The sequence below is a fragment of the Haliaeetus albicilla genome, chromosome 10 (genome assembly GCF_947461875.1).
Source record: "Haliaeetus albicilla chromosome 10, bHalAlb1.1, whole genome shotgun sequence".
In the NCBI taxonomy this organism is placed as follows: Eukaryota; Metazoa; Chordata; class Aves; order Accipitriformes; family Accipitridae; genus Haliaeetus; species Haliaeetus albicilla.
This window is the reverse complement of record NC_091492.1, coordinates 33,274,966-33,292,383: the sequence shown is the minus strand read 5'-3', so window position 1 is coordinate 33,292,383 and position 17,418 is coordinate 33,274,966. Positions and strand designations below refer to the sequence as shown.

The 17,418-nt window shown below is 36.0% G+C and overlaps 1 protein-coding gene across 1 annotated transcript in view; it reads right to left on the bottom strand.

The window, feature by feature from the left end:
• The window catches only part of GLT1D1 (glycosyltransferase 1 domain containing 1), a 57,353-nt gene that overhangs the window by 27,892 nt on the left and 12,043 nt on the right, over window positions 1-17,418 (bottom strand). The window contains exons 4-6 of the mRNA XM_069794892.1: window positions 12,803-12,854; window positions 7,895-7,931; window positions 6,720-6,776 (exon numbers count right to left, since the gene is read on the bottom strand). Of these exons, the coding sequence (XP_069650993.1) occupies window positions 6,720-6,776; window positions 7,895-7,931; window positions 12,803-12,854 (146 nt within the window). The remainder of the gene's footprint in view (window positions 1-6,719; window positions 6,777-7,894; window positions 7,932-12,802; window positions 12,855-17,418) is intronic.

Here is a 17,418-nt window from a genome sequence, read left to right as displayed (position 1 = left end):
CTTAAAAGCATATAAAGACATTCCTGGGAAGACTGTATTACCAGCACATCACTGCCACTGTTTAGTGCTGGGAGTTTACTCATTCTCTATCTACTTAAGATCAAACTGCAGCAGCACTTGTGTATCTTGTTAGCTTTCTGCTCATTCACTGAAACTGGTTAAATTCACACATCAAGATGATGCCTGCATCAGTGTTTTCCCACCTGTTGCTTTCTCAAGCCTTGCTAGCACCCCTACTGTGGGGGGAAAATAAAAAAAAGATAGCCATTTGTACAAGCAAGCAATCATTTTGGTATGCTTTGTCCTCACAAGAACGCTGAAAAGGGGAACATAGTAAGAGAATAACTGCAATAGCTGCCTATACCAGCTATAGCCATCAGCTGGGTGAAAACTGGTATTTGAAAGAAGGCATTACTTCTTTTTCCTTGAGCTTAAACAAGAGTTTTGGTATGTGAATTTTTGCTATCATTCTGCCTTTCCCAGATAGGCTACTTAATCTGTAATAAGATACTACCACCTCCTGTGATTCAGTTCTAAAACGGAAGTACATCAATATGGCACAATCAACTGATTTGCTCTTTTGATACATTCACTGTGTCACTATCTTGTTTGAATGACATGCAAACACCCAAATAACAAAAAAACGTTTGCATCTGTTTCTCCCCATTTCTGTTAGTGTTACAAAAGCAAAGATTTGAAACAGCACACTGTGCTTCATTATCTCTTAGCTCATGCATCCTTCTGTTTGCTTTGCAAAGAAAATACAAAATGGAAAGATTTGTACATAATCACTGGCAATAAAAGGAAAAGACTGCATGGTACACGTTTTCCAGCCATCCTTCAGAATCACTATACACCAAATGCAAGTCAAGTCTTGCCACTGTAATCAAATATAATGTGTCAAAAATAATTGTTTAATGTCAGTAAGAGATGCTCCTTTAAACATGTGTTGTCAGTATTTGTCTATGGCTGTAGTCTGATTTGTTACATTGGCTTTATCTATAAAAAACAGCTGCACATTGGCCAAAGCTGGTCTTAAGCCTGCTTAGCAGGTCACCTGTTTAGCAAGATGTGAGAGGTCAAAACAAGAACAGTGATTGATAGGATTATAAAAACTCATTCCTCTCATCAGCTTGATGGTATGCTGTCCTGATATGCCACACAGGACCACGGGGATGGTAACAAATGAACTGCAGGTGAGCTGAAATGAGACAGACACAGTGGAAGATTAAGACTGACGTGGAACTCCCACAGTCATGCAACTCCTTTTTCATGGTGGAGCAGAGGTGGTATTACGCCGCTCAAAATTGAAACACAGCAATGTAGCATTGGCACTTAAAATTTCAGTGTGGAATTGCATGATCAAAAGAGTATCCAACTGCTGTGCCGGTGTATTTGTTGATAGTATTGGAACCTGGCACGAAATATACTGGCTAATAGATGAAATGTGATTAATACTCAGGATTCATGTTCTCCTGCTGGCTGTGATTCTGAGTCATAGCATGGCCTGGAGAAAGTTTGTCAAATCTGGACTTACCCATTCATCTGCAAGCAGGTTTAATAACTGCTTGATATGAAGCAATGGCACTGGGTTTAACATTTGCTAAACTGTTTTGAGGTCTTCAGTTGCAAGACAGAATGAGAGAATGGAGTACATTAAAAGTGGAAAACATTTTCATAATGCAACACTGGAAACAAGCAGTTTATTATTTAAGATTTCATTGGCTCCTAGTTTGTGCCTTATCTGAAACTGTGTAACTGTTTGTCACACAAACTACATAACTATTATGACGCACTATGATAGTTTACACTTCGGCCTTTATAAAAATCTGTACTTAGATGCCAGGATACCAAAACATGAACACAGACAGCTAACACAAAAGCCTAAATCATTTCTGAAGCATTAGTAAGGACGTTGTTTTTCCAAGAAAGGCAAGAATAAGTAGAAGTGTTATCTAAACACATTTTGAAAGAGCAGATTCATTTAACTCCATCCCTCTAGGTACGATCGGGAAAAAAATGCAGTAATCACAGATGTACAGTAAAAATAAATATATTACTGCAAATCTTTAATCTTACTGAAAAGCTGCAGGCCTCTAAGTGAATGAGTAATATCAAGCATTAGCGTGCTGAGAGGTAAAGCAGCAGTTTGAGAACATCTTAAGTAAGCAATTTTCTCACCATTTGCTCAAATAAAGAAAATATTTTTTTTTTTTATTTAAAAGTCTTTACTGTGCTTTTGTAGGGTGTTTTTGAAATCTCTAGAGAGGAGAAAAATACAAAGAGGAACAATGTGATTTTTCATTCAAAGTTATTATTTTGGACCTGAACCAACAACCTCACAAAGCCAAAGTTCTTAAAATGTGTTCATTCCTTTACAGCTTAAAATCCAATTGGTACTAGAGGTTAAGTATATTTTATCAAGTATATCAATATTGAACTTACAGGTTATAATTTAGGATAGAAAGATTGCCCAGTAACGTAAAAAAACCAGTCTCCGGTCAAAGTATTTCTTATTAATATTAGGTCACGGATGATCAAAGATTTTAAGATTAATTTTCCAACCCCTGATTTCACGTTCACTGTTGTATTCTATGGACCTTTAGAGAACAGGACCAAGTCCATATTATTTGGGCTTAGTGATCCATTTTTGGTTTTGTTCTGAAACAAAATCTAAGCCATGATGAGATGGTGAGGGTAAATAACCCTTCTCATTTTCCTTTCTGTTCACTTTGAACCACAGAGATCTTTAACTCCGCTTGAAAATTGTTCATCTATCCACCTCCTATGCATCTCAAAGTATTAACTGATCTCCTAGAAAAGGAAATCCATAGGCTTATTGCTGAGATTTCAGTCTCTAAGATGGTTACTTTATCTTCTTGAATTTGAAACACAGATAAATTTGTCCAACTCTGGCGTGAAATTTTGATACTCTAAATCTTTCAATTTGTAGTTATTCTTTACATTCATCTCCCTACACACAGCAGAAATACCATACATCATTAGCTCTTTTAATCTCCTGGCACGAAGAGTTTGATTTTGTGTCTCTTTCACAAGTCAACTACTAAAACCACGCTGCTCAGACCAGCCAAGATCTCCAGCTTGTTTGACATGGTGGTGTCCTACTGCAGTACAGCTTCAACATGCTATCTCACTTTATACTGACTCTGAAGTTCCTGTAATTGAAGTCACTGACAACACAGAACTTTGACAATTATTAGCCCAATTAGGTCTTATTTCAGCAACATACTTAACCACTTGCAGATCTCAAACATTTATTAATGTTTTATGAAGTTGAGCTTTTATTTTACGAAGCAATTTGTTTCTTAGAAATTAAGGGGAAGTGAAGTAATAACTATATCCAAAGTGTTTATACTGCTATGCACATTCAATAGTGTATAACTGCTAGAGTTGCTGATATGTTTGTGAAGACAACAGAAATTAAATGAACCTGTTAACTTCCAGGGGCAGGCTACTAATCCAGAAAAATTAGACTGCAAAATTCCCCAGCAATCCTTTTCTCCCCTGTTTCTCATTATCACTAACAGATCAGGCAACAAAAAAGCTCTATGTTTTCAGATCTGTTGGGGAACACAGTTTACTGCTGCTGTCATATCATTATTTCTATGGTCAGCTATATCTGCACAAACTTTTACTATTTAATTTTTCTTATGTGGGTGTTTTTTTCCAGCATAGCTTTAGGAAAATATAATGCCTCTGTAAAATGCTGTCTGTGTCATGACAGGTTATGTAAACTTTTCAAGCTCTGAAAATAGCCGTGCTATGAAGCAGAAATTATCTGAGAGTAGAAAAAGCAAACTACAGAAGTATGTTGCATATTTTATTTGATAGTGCAATAAGCATCTGATCCTATGATTCTATGTCACCTTCCAGGAAACCAGTTTTTAGTCTTATCTGTTGGGTAAACAAGCTTTCTCAGTTCATTAGTATAGACTTTGTTAGTTATCTACATCTTCTAATCACATGATGTCTAAGTGTTTATTAGGGTTTACATCTTACAAGCTTCAGCTGCATTCCAAAGAAATCAAAAGGAGCCTTTCATCACGATATGATGACATCAAGCCTGTCTGTGATCTTAAGTAGCTATGCTCCATCCTTGAGCTAAGTTGTCAGAGATCAGTCTCAGTTTTCACATTTACTTAGACTGTCTTGCCATTTTCTGTCAATCAATTTACAGCAAAAGCCTGAACCTCCATTGTCTCTCTCAAGTCTATAGATAGGCATCTAAAATTGCTAACAAAACTGATTACCCTATATATAGATTCCTGTATTATAAAGTCAGAGAAAAAGATTTCAATCATCTGGTCTGACCTCCAGACTGACATAGGCTGTAACACTTCCCTAATTAGTCTGAGTTACTAAATACACTGAAGACATTGTCTTCTTAAAGCCTGGACCACTGTTGCTTACTGTCTCTCATCCACCTAAGACAAACTCTGTGAAGCTGACTGTAACCAGAATGCAAATTCACTTTTAAACTCCTAGATTTAGCCAATAAATGTTTTAACAGCCAGCCACTGAAAATACTGCAACTAGGAGCTAGCACACTAACGCTACACAAACATCACCTCCGCAACTCTCAAGTCAGCTGTTGAGACTATGATTCCTGTACTGAGATTGTATTGCACACATAATAACAACAACAAAACCTTTCACAGCACTGCTTCAATTTGTGTTAGGCAATTGCTATTTATGTTAGTGACCTAAACTATCAAATGAAATGTACAAAAAGCTGGGATTCTTTAGCTTTTGGTTTAGTACCATTCACATTTGGGGGCTGGGGGGAAGTCTGCCACAGTAAAATGTATTTAATGCATTCTGCCACCCACTTAAATCTACCATTAAATTCTTTCTGAAGCCATTATACTGATTTAAAGAGACTATTTATGTACTGGTGTTACATTTAACATGAGTTAAATGTTAAGGCTTTTCTATGACTAAAAAAAATCAGTACAAAGAATATTCATAAGAAGTCTGTTCTATGAAAAAAGTCTTGAAATATTTCATTTTAAAGAATAACTTGAAAATACATGGCCTGATCACCAAGGATGTTTAACATTGATGGCTTGAATGTATTATAATTTGCATTTTAGGGCATGTGCTGTTTCTTTACATTCAGCCCTGGGAATCCTGAATTTGACAAATGTTCAAGGATACTGCTAAAGATACAGGTAAGAGTTATCTGGAGAAATATTTCCCACAAAAATCATTAAATGCCTTTAGATATGGAATAGAACTTCAGGAAAAAAGTCTTAAAAAAAAAAAAAGAGATGAATGAGATTGGATAGCTTTATCTGTATAAAAGCTAGGGATCTTTTCAAGTGTACTTCATTGTGCAAGCCTACACTATCAAAATCACATTCTTCTGAGCAAAACTGCCTTCTATTTTTGATAGTTTTCTACTGATTGCTCCAAGTTTAGTAGAATTTTAAACACTTTGAAACTGCAGATCCCCAGAGAAGCAATTCAGTGGGAACTCCTAATTACTCTGCGGTAAGCGCAAAGGTATAGCCAAAAAACCTGCCTCCGTGTGCATTATTAAAAGAAGTGGAAATTGTAGGCTGCCACCAGAGATGGACATAGAGACAAGACTGGTGAGACAAATGAGATGAAACAGTCATAAAAAACAATCCTGAATAATCTGATGCCAGTTTTCAAGTTATTATTTAACACGCACAGATGTTAGAGTCACATTTTCATTTGCTTTTTGTGTACATTATGAATTATTTTGCACTTTGCATTAGTATACATTAGGCAAAAAACTGTCTCTAATATATTAGATGAAATGCAGTTTAGGGGGAGCTTCCCCCTCCTCAATCTGTTGACTGCTCTTTTAATCATAAAATGGTTGGACGTGAGAGCCAATCAACACTAAGGCTGTGCGAGCAAGTGACAAATCATTTCACTTCAGAAAATTATTAATCTTAGTAGTGCTGTGCTTGTGTGCCGTGATTTACTGAGAGCAAAATAACCTCACAATGCTCAATTTAAAATTGGACACCGGTTTTGAATAATGGCACATATTTACTGATGTGATAAAGCAACTGACTAGTGAGGATTCATTTGTAACAGAGGGAACAGCTGTACTATCAGAGATGGGATTGATGAATATAATATTGAAATACTTTTACCACAGTAAAATGCCCACAAATTCTTCTTTTGGGGAAAGGCAGCTGGAGCAATTAAAGCATTACCAAGATCAGGTGACTTTAAATTAGGTCATCTGCCTTACATGACATTACTTTGGTGAAAACAGAGACAGGCTCTAGATCAAGACCAAATAATAAATTATCAACACATACTTCCCTTCTTCACCACTTCTTCACTTCAGCTGCTCTTCTACAAAAGACATCCACAGTTTCTATCTCACAGCTGTAAAGCACAGCATGCTCAGGTATTGGTGCTTTGGTCTAACTTACTTACCTTCTAAGGGACATTGACCCATATGTCATGACCATTTTACCTTTTGGTGCAATTCAGCCCTGGACAGACCAGAAATCTGGAGGCAGTCTGGGCAGTTTTTTAACCAGGCTAATCTGATCAATATTCTTTCTGAATGTAATATTAGAGTTTTTCATTTTTCGTATCATTAAGTCATTTTATTATATAATCAGTTAACCTTCATGTTCTACATTTCTTTCATCAGTGACATCTCCTAAGAATAAATATAGTGAATACAGAAAAAAGGTGAGTTTTACCTGCATTTTGTAGAAATCTATACCAGTCAAATGTTTCACTGGGTGTAGTCTTAATTCCTGTGTGGAAAAAAAAGAGAAACACAACATGTTTGATTGGTCCCTGGATGGCTGAACTATGGTTCTTGAGGTCTTGCCCTAAGAAAACAGTATTTCTGTTAAGCACACTGAATTCCACACACAGCTGTTCCCACCTCAAGTTTTTCTCATCCCAACATCAGGTTGTCTGCACAATCCTTCTGTAGTCATCAGACTGAAATTCAATGGAAAATTTCCACAATCGCACAGCGTATGAACTTCTTTAGCAACCGAGGGAATTAAGCTCACTTACAACATGCTAAATTTGACCTTCTAAAATCTACATATGAGATAATACTATCTGAAGGAGCATATTCCAAAACAGATACAGGTCAGCTGAGACCCAAGTCCTTAACATAAGGCAAAGAAAGTAAATTAAAATTATATCAAAATTAAATATAATCTAAAATGAATATTAATTTGTTTTGCCTTATGTTAAAGATTAATTATTTTACTAATGAAACTATTTTATAAATGTATTTAATCTCTTAGTTAACTATTACCCCACAAGAGGCTTAAACATAGACTAAATATGGGCTAAATAGACCTCACAATGAGTTATTTCAACATAACAGGAATGAGTTTTGGAATCTGCAGACAGTTGTTTTTAGATAAATAAAATCAGGTGCTGTAGCTTAAGTAATCACATCTAAAATGCTGAGTTGAGTGTTCCCTAGACTACTCACTTAAGTATTATATTTTGGATTAGATACTTGTTGGGTGTCATTATGCTGGGAACTCAACTTAAAGCATTTAAAGGAATTTGGAGTTTCAGAGAATAATCATTCAGCATCAAAACTTCCGTATGCTCTGGAGAAAGCTCGGTGTTACCTTACATATTACCTTATCTTTCAGATTCCTACTGTAAAGAATCTGGGACAACTTTTTATAAAAGCACCAAATGAGTTGAAAATTTAAGCTAAGAGACTGAAATACTGCCTCAATTAATGTCAATGGCAAAAAGCTCAACTTCAGTGGAGCCAGGACTTCAAATCCCATACCCATTTCAGCAAAATATTTCCGGGGCAAAGAAGGTAGATACATAAACATACAGGTACCAAACACTTGATTCAAATAAATTGAATGCCTTAGTATCTCACCTTGAGTTTGGACATATATTTTCTGCCTAGCATCTGGCTTTAAAGAGAAGGAGAAGAAAAGTAACTTTCATAGTTCACCATAAAAGATCTGTTCACTCTTCAAAAAAACCCAACCAGTATAGCAAAATGCACATCAGCGTAATTTTCTTTTGACTGTTAAAAATCAAAACAGACTGTTAGAAAGATACATTTAAGTAACACCAAAAGCCAAGTCAGCAATGTAAATTACATTTACTATGAGCACTTACAGTAACAATGAATCAATTTTGCAATTAACACAATTTCCAAGTTAGTACAAACATATCTTTTAGTTTATCTCTGTATCCTTTCTCATAATCATTAACCTGCTTACTGCATAGAAAATTAAAATATTTTCCTAGAATAGAAAGATTTTCCACTACAGAACAGCCCTAGTTCCCAAAATATGTTAGTCTTAAAGGAAAAATTATAGCTGGTTTCGAAATCACAGTCTACATTCATCCATAATAGAATTTTTAAACACATCAGGCATGAAACAAACCCATTTACCTCTAACCTTTTCAAAAATTGCTGTAAAATATATGTAGACTTGTCTATATGGGAAAACTGGCCAGTAGCAGAATATTCCCAAATAAAAATTGCGTAAGAAATCATTTTAAAACAGCTATAGCAAAAGAGGTAATTACTACACTTCCAAAGTTACTCCTGAAGTGCTGCTATGCTAATTCTTTAATTTAGGTGATTAAATAAGCAAGTTCCTATTTCAATATCTTTCTATAACTTCAACCACGAATTTGTGGAATACATATTTTTTTCACGAAAACATTGAAATATTCTTGGTGATGTTTCCACACTGAAAAAACCAAAACCAAACCCAAACCCAAAAAACCAACACCACCACTCCCCAGCAAACAAGCAGAGTTTTTTGAGCTCAAAGTATTTGTGTAAAACTTTGTGTTCAGACAATTCCTAGGTGTTCTAAAAGCACTGGTTGCAATACCTGTAAAGGAGTAAGCTAAGGAGGGTATTACTCAACCGGTGTAATCTCCAATAGATTTGCTCAATATAACCTTGAATGTTCCAGTTTGATATTATATTCCTTCACGAATTTCACCTAATGCTATCGCTTAATCATAGTGTCCAGAAATGCACAACCTTCTTTAGAGCACCAGTCTTTGCTATCTTGAGACTGAATCTTGCCTCCTCCTCTTCGGTGCTGATTTCATTACGTAGAGAGGCACAGTCCTAGCAGGCTGCAACTCTCCGAGTCGTTGACTATTTGCCTGTCATGGCTCTTTCTGAAGTGCAGATGGAAAAAGGGCTACTAAGTTTCCCCTCCAACCATTCCACTTTTGAATGCTAGGATACACTGCTAATACACTGAACTCTTCAAGCTAAATATTGCTATGCAGACTTGCCTCTTAATGTGGAAAGTTGTTGGAATAACAGAGTTAGCCAAGGCAGAGCATCCCGTATACCAGTGCATCATGTCAAGCTGCACATTAGTCTTCCCTTCTCCTCTCCCACCCCCTCCCCATCCTTAGCAGATTGTGAAATCACACCTGCAGGATAATGACTTGAAGGCAGGAAGAGAATTGTATTAGGAGAACAAGAATTAATGCAGAAACAAACTGTTAAGCAACCAAGTCCCGCGCCAGACAGCTCAGGAGATAAGAAGCCAAGGAAGTGATTTTTTAATTTTTTTTACTTGCAAACTTTTTGGTTTTCCCCTATCACTCCTATGTGACTGCCCCTCCAGTCCACTGCCCAGTCGTAACAGTCTATTTTAGTTATTAAAAATGAACTGGAAAAAGAAATGGATAGAAAAGAGGTCATAAAAAGTGAATAGTCATCAACAAGCAGTTCACAGATGGGAAGGAGGCGGTTTCTGAGAATCAGAGTGAATTAACTAAGTCACAAAATCTACACGAAGAAGCAGCAAATCCACACATAAATGAAGTGAGGGGAAAAAATAACACTGTTTATGCTACAGTGGAAGACTAGGGATATTCTATGGACTTTATCTTTCAAAAGCTATATGAACTTTTGTGTTCAAAGCAATTAAAAATAAGAAAAAATGGTTTAATAGGTTATTTTATTACTTAACATTTCTCAGGTCTACTCTTATCTATGAATAAGTAGCATTTCAAATAGCATTGGATCTTCCAATCCTAAAAAAAGCCTTGCAAACAATGGAGACAGCATTGCAAGCTGGAGGCCAACCTCAGAATTTAAATTTGCAGGACAAGTGGGATAGCTGAAATTCAGTGCTAGATGCACATATATGCAACAAAACAGAAGGTGGAAAAAAGCAGATGGGGCAGAGGGCAGCTTAAGCCAGCCTTGCCTCCATAGCTGACATAGCGCATAGCTCTGCCTCAAACTCTGGTGGGTGAAGATAGGGTTTTTGTTCCCTAAAACCACTAAGTTTCAAAAATAAGCTTAAGTTAAGGATCTGGTTTCATGCTCTGCTGGACCTTTAATAGCTTACAGTGAGTATAATCCTGCTGGGGCTTGGATCATCAAGTAGAAAATAGCAGGAATACTGTGGAACAGGGCATACAGATGTATTCACACTTTATAGATCAATTTTCTGTTATGTTCTTTATTTTAAATTGTCTTGAGGAGAATGGAAAAATGAAATTGAATGCTAATAAAACCGGCTTATGTAATTCTTATGCACCAGTTTTACACTACTGAAATAAAACACTGACTGTAAGCACAAGATCTTTTACAGTATTTCAAACTTACTTGGAATACAGATTATTACAAATGCTGTATTATGTGCTGCATAATTAAAGATAATTTATCTAACGTACTAGAAAAGAATTTGTTGGAAGATACAGCCCTTGAGCACAGTGCAATTGCTTACATGTTCGTAATTTAAATTCTTAATTGACTAACTAATAAAGCACACATTAGAGGAATAATGCAGTTCACATTAGTGTGAGTTAATATGTAAAAAGTGTTAATATTCTGTGACCTACGTATGGAAAGATGTATTCATATTCTTCACTGTCTGAAAGTAAATGTGTCACATTTGCTCTTACCCTGTATATGATGATACAGCTGGAAAAAGAACTCAAACCCCCAGCATTTAAGACACAGGTTAGCAGGTGGTATTTCATTTTAGGACTTGACAGACTTGCCTCCAATTCCCTGTCTGCCACAGACTTTCTCCAAAACACTGAGTGAGTCTCATAGGCCCGCAGCACAAAGGTGTTTAGGTAAAATCAAAGTTAAGTACTTAAAAACATTTGAGGTACTGATTTCAAAATTATTTCAAAGTTTAAATTTGTTTCTTCTCCTTATACTCCGTTACTTTTGTCTTTTTCTTGCGTAAGATCTATGACAGAAGCTGTGCCCCTTCATGTTTACCTATCATGATGTTCACTGTAGTAACTACTAAAACCAAATTATATTTGTAATGTAAATACCAGCTCCTATGTCTGCTCATATATACTTTTAATGGAAATAGATTTAAAAAAAAATCAATTCATGCTGAAACAAAGTATTGAGTTTTAAATTGTTCTGTTGTGCAAGCTCCACCTCTAAGTGATTTTTTTTTTTTAGGCAAGGGCGTTTTAATGATCATATTATGATGCAAATTAGAACTGAAGAGATACCAAGCAGTTAGTTTCTACTTCTTGCATTTATTGTTCAACTTCAGCTGATGTTTCACAAGATAAGGTGAGGGCAGCTAACAGCTCACTGCAGCTGGAAGAGGGTGGTCCTGCCTTGGTCTTTTTATCCCTTACTTCTTACCCTTCACTGGATCTGGTGCTCAGTGAAGCTCTCTGTAATCCAGTACAAGTCTTTAGCCAACAAGTTAGTTGGAAAGCTAACGTTGCACAGAAAATCAGCTGGGCCATCGAGCTGGATCAGCAAGCCCTGCCGTCTGGTGTGGAGTTTTTCACAGGTTACCAGTGCAGCCTGACATGACCCAAAAGCACTCCTTGTACTCAAATGACTGGCAGCTCTTTATTGTCTTATGCCGCTCTTCAGAAACCAGGATTGAGGACTGTCTACTTCAAGGATTTGTCTCAATTTTCTCCACTGGCAGTCTGCCATCAACTCAACCATGTAAGGGTGAAAATGTTGACCCAGACTATTTTCAAACAGGAGCATCAGATACTAAAAATAATTGCACTGAATGTCTGTAGTAGACTTGTGACACAGCAAATGCAATGGTGCCTACTAAATGAAGAAAAGAGAACCAACCATTATTACTGCCAGTTCTTTGCTGGCTAAAAAATCTCCTTAAAATACATTGCCAAATTTATTTAACCACTATACTGTCGGATGAAAATAATTTAATTCAGTATTTTTCCATATATCATTCAGCACAGTGTGTTTTGTTTTATTTTCAGGAGGAGAGATGAGTTTTAACAAAGTTAAGTGCTATTTATGTGCTACATATCCCTCAAGGCCTGGTCAACAGGGCTGTATATCACATATTGCTGGGCTTAGCATAACTTCAATTTTAGCTCTGCAGTTCACCTTAAGAAGTTCATTCTACTTCCAGTGTTGACAAAACAAGTATTTTCAAATTATTCTTCCAAGTTCTTTATTGTAAGTAAAGCTGTTTAGTGGAATTTTGGCAACATAAAGTTTATTAAATGATGCAAAAAGAAACAATATATGCATATGGCATCAGAAGAGACTCAATAACAACAGCAATGATTAGTTTTAAATGTTACAGAGAAGCACTTCCTAAACTGCTGGATACTCTTCTCAAATATTAAACAGCTTTTAAATGCCAGATCTATTTGACCTGTCGAAATACATAAATATGAAATGCTTTCTCTGAAAGGAAAAAGAGGAATAGAGAATATGAAGATTATTACAATTCTCTAGCATTTAGAAAACGTTTTAGGAGAATGCATAGTTGATAATACTATAAGCATCACCATCATCATGTAAACTTACCCACTCTGCTGCTGCCAGTTCCTTCATTTTCATCGTAAAAGCCACTGCAAATCTAGTTAAATGGACAAAAATAGTTGGGATCATCTGCTTAAAGTGTTTAAACATAAAAACAGAAGTGTACTTCAGAAAAAAATCTTTGTAAGCACAAAGAGCAGAGGCTTATAAAAATGATTATAGATGGAAAGACAGAAAGCAGGCTTTCTCTTTGTTTTACCAGAAAACAGTGGTAAAGCAAATGGTATCTCTTCAGGCTTTACAACTTAGAGCTCTTGGGGAGCTAAAGTGAGGACTTCTTAAAGTAAGCGAAAACCCAGATAATGGGAACATCCCCCACTTTATCTAGATTAATATATACAGCTCCAGTACTGAGTTAGCATTTCCTGTTTCTACATCACTGCAAGTTGCAATAGCCCTCTTCGCAACCAGAGGCTTAGGTAAGAAGGGATCTTAAGTCCAGTTACTTTCATACTATTGTTATTTGACAATACCCAGTCCCACTATTTGCAACTCATTGCAACTGAGTTTAATTCAAATGAGTGGATGGATTTTTTTTAAAAACTTTCCCCAATGTTCTCTCCTTATTTCTTAGTCAAAGCTGTCAATGAGAAACAAACATCTGAGAGACCAAAATGGTATTCTTCAGGAAAATTATCAGAATTAAATAAACTAAAAAAGAAGAAAGATGATCCAGGCATTGGGCTTCAGCTCTGGAATCTCACCGACTTGGGACACTCAGCTCTGTAGCTCTGAATGTTAAGCATCTGCAGTGGAGATGAAATTTGCAGTGCTGAGTTAGACACCTGATATTCCTTTATAATAAATAGGGAAGAATTGGGTGCCCAGAAATGAGATTTACCACAGCCGTCATTTCAGGCAAAGAGACAGTTACACTAGCCAGACATAATACTGATAGAAGGGCATTTTGACTGTTCTCTGGTTAAGACTTTTCTTTGTTATGAGAAGGGCATTTAAATGAATGAACTGTAGAACAGTATGTGAACAACATCTACTCCTCCTCTGCAATATATATAAATCATGACACCAAAGTAAGAACAAGCAAACAAAAGTGTACTTGAATAACTTAACAGCTAGGGTTTTCATCTGGGAGGAAGAAGAGAATCCTATTCCCAAGCTTACTTCTACTTTTTCCCTTAGGGCTGTTTATAATGGCTCATCTGGACTTCTACTTATGTGCCTTTGAGAAATGTATGTAGTACACTATCATTCCACATAACAGAAGAGTTATGTCAGAACCATTTAAAAGCAGCATTGATATAAACAGTTTTCATTTTTGGGTGTCTCATTACAGAGAGACTTCAGCCACAGAAGTCTGATTTCTAAATGTACTAGCTAAACAAGTTAATCTTACTGGGAGCTTGATGTAATACCAAGAAGTCATATGAGATATTTTTATGGAGTCAGAGTTAATAAAGAATCCCGGTTCAGAAGAGATCTTAAGAACATGCTGGGCTTTAATATAGCTTTTAAGTTGTGATGAAATATAAACACATGCTTTGACTGTTCTTAAATGGAACTTGAGTGTTAACTGGAACCACAAATGGGACCATTTCTGAAGACTATCAGTCCTGCGGAATAGAAATGTTTGAACACCTCCTTCATATGAGACATAATGTGTCTGCTCAGCAAAATTCCTTTTTTAAAATTGTTTTTATAGATACTGAATATAAAACAGGGGTTATCACATATTATGCTTATGATTCGGTGTTTCTTTTTCATAGAATTAATGTAATGTTTCTGTCCTGAGCCAACCCTACGATATCTCAATGGTTAGAGATGAAGCATATTGCTAAGTCACAACCAAAACAGTACTTTTCCATTAGAGATTTTATAATTTGAGGACATGAAATCACAGTCATTCATTAGAAGTCACGTAAATGCTGAATTATAAATCCTACTTTTGTTTGTTGAAACAAACCTTATTCCCATATATTTGTTTTGTAGTATCTGCTTTATGGTACTACAGTGAATTTCACATATACAACTTGACAGCTTTAAGGTTATTAAAACCTTTGCAAATGCTTGTTTTGTTAAGTTGCACATGGTCCCTTTCCAGTTTTTGCAATTATACTTTCAATACATCACATTAACAAGCAGAAAAAAACTGTTGCTCCTAAGTCTACAAAATACTGTTCAATAGAAAAAAATACCCTAGAGGAGTACAACCACCATTTAGATGGTTTAGAGGAATTTGATTAAAAATGAAACACTCATTATAAAGCTAGACAGTATTCAATACTTTGTTTTATGGAATGTGGTGGTATATTGTACTGGACAAGTAATCTACAATTCATGATATCTTCTGCTTAGAACCCTGCAATCAATAAAGAAAAAAAAAAATCAATGTTTCTTTTAATAACTATACAATGAATAATACTAGTGATAATACTGGAGAAGAGATCCATTCAGAATAACTTCTAGAAAACCAAATTACTTTTACTGTAGCAGAGAAAATATTATGAACTACATAAGGATGCACTAATATATTTTGAAACATCATAGGAAATCCAAGCTACTAAACTATACTTTAAGTTCCTAACTAAATTATCATTAAAAAAACATTCAGTAAAGCACAGGTTTTGCATAAGCTATATTAGCTATATTTGTGACAGATCATATTTTAAACACAGAACTGGATCAAAAGAACACACTCAGTTTCTGGTTTTATATACTTTTTATTTTGCGCAGTGCTGAAATTTAACTGACACATTAGGTATCTTTCTTCCTTCAGACCTGTTTAAAGAATAACTTCTGATTATTTGATAACAAAAGTAAACAAGTATATAAATTTTGTCTTGAACGGGGCCTTAAGTTGCTTTACAACTACAAGTCACACTTAGACATGAGAACATCTCCTAATGATTTTTCAATGAGTGTGATTAAGTGCTGTCTTTAAAATCTGTTTACCTACCACATTTTATAAGGCACTACAGACAGAACAGCATATCTATGCCAGCGTTAAGTTAGCTAATAATACCTAGAACATATAGTGGTATTAGCAAAGATAAAACTACGAGATATAAGCCTGCTGCAGATTCTGTATGCATTTCCTCATTGCTAACATGAACCAAAATCCATACTGCTGTATCTGAACCACTGTAGTTATCTGTCTTACCTAGAATGCTGTGATGAATGAATGGAGATTGTATCCTGAGCAAGCTCTGTTCAGCAAGGTATTTAAGCTCTCCTAGAGTAAGTATGCAAGCAGTACATCTGGATTTGATAAGACATTCCAGATGCTTAAATTTTATCTCACCTTGTACACGCGGGGACCCCTTCGCTTATGCAGAGCTCAATTCTGGAGTGATGACTTTTCAGAGTACTCAAGCCAACAGAAGCTCAGGCACATATCGTTCCATGAGGCTGAGTGACCTGCTGTAGCAACTTACTGCCACCAAAAAGACACCCTTGTTGTATCCTTCCACAAGCTGACTTTTCTTATTAAAGGGGTAGAAAACTAACCCAGGAAAAAAAAAAGCTAATTTTATGCCATTTAGTGAGTTAAACCTGCTCAGAAAGCAGTCCAATCCTGGCACAGGGAAGGGGGGATCACACAGCCATAAGCAAGAGAAAGGAAAAGAAGAGGAAGAGAGGCAGCAATAGAGCCATCCCCGCCATCAGTGAGCTATTACGCTGCCTACACATCAAGTGACAACCTTAGCCTCTATCTTGGTAAGACTTAAGCTATCTATTAAATTAATTTAGTCCATCAGAAGCTTTACATACATAAAACGCTTTAGTTTCCAGTAAGAAAAGGGCTTACTGGCCCGCCATGGATGTGATGAAACACTGTTGAAGTCAACAGACCTTTGGATCAAGCAGAAGGAAACTTCTTTTCTGGGGATGTTGAAACAATGAGAAATGCTGCAAAAATCTTTTTGGGTTTTAGTAATCTTCTCTGATTTCTGATCAGTTCTTGAAGTACATTTGATGACTACACTGACATATCACTACAACTTTTCAGACTTTAAAACACCTTGAAAATACTCCCTTGTCAATTCACCTAAAGAAACTGAGAGACTTGGCTTAAAGAATTTTTTCAGTCTCTGCTGCTTTGTTCATGTATCTAGAGAAAGGATTGCATTAGCAGGAAAAAAAGAACAAAAGTTCTTTATAGTTGAGTCACCTGCTTTTCAATCAAGCACTCTGTGAACAAGCTAAATGCAAGGCCTCTGAGAACAGGTTTGATTCTGTGATCCAACAGGACAAATACTAGTTATTTTTAGTTGTCGTCTCACTTAAGTCAAACTGCTGGGCACCTTGGTCTCTAAGTGCATAAGATATGTTAGTTCCAATACAGAATATTTTATATGTTTGAATGCATGTAACATAAACCAGAATTTACTAAAAAACAGAGGTTTAAAAAAAACCCAACTTGGAGCGACATTTAGCACTTCTGGCACAGGGCCTTGGCAAATGAGGTCCAACCATGCTTAGGCTCATAATATTACTACAATAAGATTTAATGAGAATATTCATACCTCCACTGCTAACAAAGATTTGCTATTTAAATAATTATACCTCCACCACTAACTCACCTCCACTACTAAAGATTCACTATTTAAATACCATGTATCAGTCATTTCATGGCCAGGATA